The 5,588-nt window shown below is 43.9% G+C and overlaps 1 protein-coding gene across 1 annotated transcript; it reads right to left on the minus strand.

The window, feature by feature from the left end:
* Nucleotides 1–291: 291 nt before the first annotated feature.
* LOC136531940 (disease resistance protein Pik-2-like) lies at nt 292–4,551 on the minus strand. Its single transcript, XM_066524596.1, has 2 exons — nt 4,290–4,551; nt 292–1,454 (listed from the first exon to the last, which is right to left on the minus strand). Exons 1-2 carry the CDS (start codon nt 4,549–4,551, stop codon nt 292–294), a joined length of 1,425 nt encoding a protein of 474 aa, XP_066380693.1.
* Between the last annotated feature and the right edge of the window lie 1,037 nt (nt 4,552–5,588).

The raw sequence follows: 5,588 nt of genomic DNA on the forward strand, positions 1-5,588 counted from the left end.
TGCATGCCTTGCGTAGAGGATGCTTGAATCTCCATCTTCGTCATTGGATAAGTTAACAGTAAGAGAGAGCAGCATGGGTAAACTTGCTAGGATATTTATGCCTTCCTTGCCTGCTTCACCATAAACATCAATGTGGAGGCGAGACAAGTTGACTAGTGAGCTAATTTGAGGGCCCACCCTATTTAAGTTAATTGTATTAAGAAGAAGCTTTTGAAGTGGTGGTGGAGTAGGGACACACGAAGCCATGAATGAACATGTGGCATCAGGACCACTCCCCCTCATGCGTAGTTCTCACAGGTGCCTGAACAACCTGGAGACCGTTGAGATACATGCTTTCTTGTGGCCCTCCATATCACGTAATTTACGAGAACATGACCAATCAATTTCAAGTACCCTCAGATTGGTCAGATCACCGAGTCCTTGGATAAACTCTACAGATTGAATATCCAAATTGATCATTGATAGCTCTTCCAACGCCTGTAGATTTCTGATTTCATCGGGTAGGTGCACTGAGTCACGGACAAAAAGACGCACTAGCTTCTGCAACAGCATAATACTTGCTGGTAGGTTTTCAAGATAGGCCCCTCTCAAATCTAGTGTCTCTACATGTTGCAGCTTTTCTATATCTTCTGGAAGCTTGGTGACCCCGATAAATTGATGGCCTGCCCTCAAGTACTTCAATTGACCAAAACTTTTGACATGTCCAAGATTGTATCCAACAACCTGACTTTCTATATTCAGCACTTGCAAGACTTGGCCGTTTAAGAACTCAGAGGCATGCTTTTCGACCAGCACTGAATTAAAACCAAAGATATTAATTAATCGAATATGAGCTGCATTTTTTATTGTCTTGGAAATCTCTTCCGCCCGGACAGAAATGTCTTTCTGGATGGATAAACGGCGAATCTTGTTCAAAGAATAATTTTTAGAAAAACCATTACCATTCCATATGGTAACAAAGTTGTCCTCCACAGCCTTTGACACAATGAACTCAAGTATGACATCATGAGCTCTGCACTGTTTCACGATTGTGCCATCTGCCCCAACCTTGGTTGGCTGGACCAAGCTTCTATTGATCAGTTCATTCAAGTAACTTCTCCCTAGTTGCTCCATACTTTCTCTGTCCTGTCCAGGAATCAGTGCTTCGGCCACCCATAACAATATCAACCGTCGGCAATCAATAGAATAATCCTCTGGAAACACACTGAGATATAGCAAACAACTCTTTAGATGGTGAGGAAGGTCAAAGTAACTCAGCAACAGAATTCTTTTCATCTTATCAATGGGAGAATCTTTGTCAATTGCAGCAGCAATAGATCTCAATACATTGACCCAGACTTCCACTGTTTTGCTTCTGTTTGCTAATAAACCAGCTATACTGATTATGGCTAATGGTAAGCCGCAACATTTCTTCAAAATATCATCGGATACTTTTCTCAAATCTGGGTGACAATCTGTAATAGAACCGACCAATTATACGAAATTAAGTAAGAAAATCATCCGCCAGAGCAGACGAATTAGCAAACTTAAGCCCGTATAATCCGGTAGTCCGTGAAATCACGAAGGATTTCAAACCAACTTCCATTCCAGCCAAGATCGTAATAAGTTTAGCGGTGACCATCACATATTACATAAAAGTTCGCAATCTCAGATACATCAGAGTTTCAACATAGTTATTACAAAACAAGTTCGAATAAAAGTAGCGGAAGCCATTTGTTCAAACCACACACACTTACGTGGAGTTCAAATATAGTGCCAGCAAATGATCATCTCCAACAAAAGCATCAGACGAGACGTAAGGAATGACCATGCCCATGGTCCTAAGCATCACCCATCGCAGGATAAAGGCAGTTGATACAGTAGCCGTAATACATCTGCCCATCTGCAACAAGTGGGAATAAAACCCTGAGTACGAGAAGGTACTCAGCTAGACTTACCCGACATAACCAAAAATAAGTGACACCAAGGATTATGACAGGCTTTATAGTAGGGTAGCTGACTCATTTGCAAAAGAAGCATTTTTAGCCTTTCAAGAACCTTCCTAAAAGCATTATTGTCAATTTAATTATTATTAACCTGTCGACTAGATTTGCACCTATACTAGAGCAAACATGTGATTAAGCAGATAATGATAACCAATGATCATTAAACAACTTCCATACTATCATATTCACTATAACTGTCCAAGTGTTCCATAAACATTTACTACGATGAAGTAACTCAAGTCAAGTGCTCACTATCCAGGAGCGATGGCGATTCAAATCGATTCCTAACCAGCTGATGATTTATTCCTTACACAAACCTCACTCACCCGCTAAAGTGAGATATTGATCACCGAGTCAACTATCCAGGAATCTCGAGTTTGCCAGGAACCACATGTACCCGGGGGCCGACCGACTGCACTTTGGTCTTATCATCTCGCCCCCGTGTCCTAGCACACCTGCTCCGGCATAGTGCGTTGTGGGCAATCTACTCGGTCCGAATAATCTCCCAGCTTCACAGTCGGAAGGTACTTTATCCGGCCAGCTAAATGTAAGGCATGCGTTCAACATAACTCGAGGCCCAACAACGGTCGGTCCTTAATCGACACAGACGGAAACACTACAGTCCAAAACTCTACAAGTCTCCGTCCGGTCTCAACTTCATTTAACACTTAGTTATACCATGACTTCATAGTCATTCAAGCAGATCCAGGTAACCACCTATAGCTCGTAGGTGACAGGAAATCACCCGACTTCTACCGGTCTAAGCCAGCTAAGCATTGACTCGACTACGGATACCCGGGTAACAAGGATATAGTATAACAAAGGTAGACAAGGTATAATGCAGCAACGGTTGCAAACAACTCCTGAACGTAATGCATCAATTAAAGTAAAGCATTTAATTAAATAATTGCAAACCGGGAGAAAAATGCTCTCGGGCTTGCCTCTCTCGAAGGAGCTCGGGCGGTGATCGGGGCACTCCGGAAGTTCCTCAACGTCCTCCTCGTCGGCTTCGGGCACTTCCTGCGGCTGTACCTCGAGCTGCTCCTCGGACTCCTCGGGTATGACGACTGGGTTCTCGGTTTGCGATCCTGTATGATGCAATGTGCGTAAGTGCTTATAAAATCGGTGCATCGGATGAGATGAATACAAGGGATATATTTGAATGCAAGGTAGTCAACACTATCCAAGAAAATATACTACAAGCACATGTCATCTACTGCATTCTCTTCTACTACTAATATGTTAATTCAACACATTCTATTAAATGCTTCAAAGATACACCAAAGCTTTACTAATTTCTTAAACACACATAAAGCAACCCTTAATTAAACCCTAATTAGTCATAGGTTTGAATAGCAACCTCTATTTTTCTTGCTTAGAAAAATCTTAGAAAATTACTATAGCACATTACTACCCTAAGTAGTCTACCATCAGATTTTTATGGTGTTTGAATGAGTGGGTTAGCCTACACAAAAATAACAAGCTATGGCATGATTATGAACATGAAAATACTTTGTACTGTGAAAAGTGTCAAACAACAGAGTTAGTATTTTTCCTATGTTCTTCATAGCATACAATGACTGTACAAAAATTATCACATGCATGTTTTATACAAAGTTTGCCCTCTAGCTAAAATAACAAAAATCAGCCATTAAAGGTACTTGAACTACACCTCAAAAATTTTCCACAGCACATGCATGAAACATATTTTTCCTAGGAAGTACATTACATAAGAAGATTAACAAACTTAGAAATCATATTTTTCTAAAGCTATAGATTTTTCTACATATTTTTCAAGTTATCAGCAATATACATGATTAAATAAAAATTCTACAGCAAAGTATCTCAAAAATGACATGCAATAATTTTCCCAAGTAGATCTGATGATAAGGAACCTAGATAAATTTATTTCAACAGATTTGGAGCAAATTTGAGTACCCAAACATTTTTCAAACTATTCCTATTTTCAAATAATAAAGAATAAATTGAAAACCATTTATCCTACTGCTACTGGGCCAGCCCGCTGGATTCCATCGGCCCACGGCCACTTTTGGCCTGCGCGGCCCGAGCGGAGGGGAAAGGGAAGACGGCCCGGCATGGCGTCGGCCCATGGCCTTTCGGCCTGGCTCGGCTGAGGCAGAGGTCACGCCGGCGCTTGCGACGTCGTGGCGGCGTGGCTTGGCCACGAGGCCGGTGGCCATTGCCGGCCGTGGCAGGGCGAGCTAGCGGGAGCATGAGGTTCGCGAGAGGCTGGCAAATGTGGGAAGGTAGCTAGGCAGGGTTGGAGAAGAGGAGGAAGGTGACTTCCATGGTGGCCGAGCACGGCGGCGCCATGGCCGACGGTGGCGAGGCTCGAGACGTCACTACCTGAGCTCAGCAGGCGGCACAGGCGTGAGCACAATGTGACGGAGAGCGAGGCGGAGCTACGGGTGCATGATTGCTGGCCGCGGTGGAGAAGGCGCTGTGGATTTCGCCGGTGGGTGCGGTGGCACGGCGAGGAGGAGAGCGAGTGCGCGCGGTGCTTGCGGAGAGGAGAAGCAGCGCGGGAGTGAGCGAGCAAGCGCATCGGCTACGGCAGGAATAGGCGGGCGCATGGGCGTGGGCGCAGGCCGGCTGCGACGCGCAGCGGCGTCGACGGCGCATGGCCGCCACGCGGCGGGCAAGCTCTGCCGTGGTCGGGCGCGGCGCGGCGCGTCAGCGGGCAGGCGCGCGCGGAGGCAGGCCAGGCGCGGCACTGGGCTGGGCCGAGGCGAGGCGCGTGGCGCGACGCTGCGGGAGGCTGGCTAGGCCGGCTTCGGCCGTGGGCCAGAAGCGAGGCGGCGGCCCGCGAAGGAGAAAAAGCCCTTTTTCATTTGTATTTTCAAGGAATTTTTAAATGCCAACTTTCAAACATTATTTTGAGCAAGAAAATGACATTTTTTGAAAATGTACCAAAAATGAAAGTTGATTAGAATTTAATTTTCTACAACTTTTCTTTTATGACCAAAGCCAAATTCTTTCTAGATTTTGAATTGTAAAATCAAAGTCCATGTTTAACTCAAAACTCTAATTTTCGGGAAATTACTTTGGAAGCAAAATTTTGAATTAATTTAAATACAAACCTTGCTCCAAAAATTGAACTAAACATTTCTAGATGATTTTGCCATGCTAGCCAAACACGTTTTACAAACCTAGCAAGAAAAATCAGGGCAAAACAATTCTAACAAAGGTATGCAACATTCAGGTTTCACAACATGTTTCATATGTTTCGAAGCAGTGTTTCAATTATTATTTACATGATTAGGCATGTATGATTAGGATGCTTGATGATGCATGATATGTATGATTTGCAGTGCCTAAATGCAGGCATAACACTGGGGTGTTACAGCCCTCCCCCCTTATAAAAATCTCGTCCCGAGATTTGGGTTATGAACCATTTGTTATAAAAATTTTCATAAGCTTTTTGTAGATACTCTCCCATTTCCCAAGTTGCATCTCCCTCATCATGATGATCCTACTGTATCTTGTATGTTTTCACCACACTATTCCGAGTAGCACGTTCCTTAGTGTCTAGCACCCTGACTAGTTGCTCACGATACACCAAATCTGATTTGAGTTGGATAC

The sequence above is a fragment of the Miscanthus floridulus genome, unplaced genomic scaffold (genome assembly GCF_019320115.1).
Source record: "Miscanthus floridulus cultivar M001 unplaced genomic scaffold, ASM1932011v1 fs_483_1_2, whole genome shotgun sequence".
NCBI lineage: Eukaryota > Viridiplantae > Streptophyta > Magnoliopsida > Poales > Poaceae > Miscanthus > Miscanthus floridulus.

Coding starts and splice junctions, on each gene's coding strand:
- LOC136531940 (XM_066524596.1), bottom strand. CDS start 4,551: ATGCGCTTGCTCGCTCACTCCCGCGCTGCTTCTCCTCTCCGCAAGCAC. Junction 1,455..4,289: donor CGTGCTCGGCCACCATGGAA/GTCACCTTCCTC, acceptor GTTCTATTACAG/ATTGTCACCCAGATTTGAGA.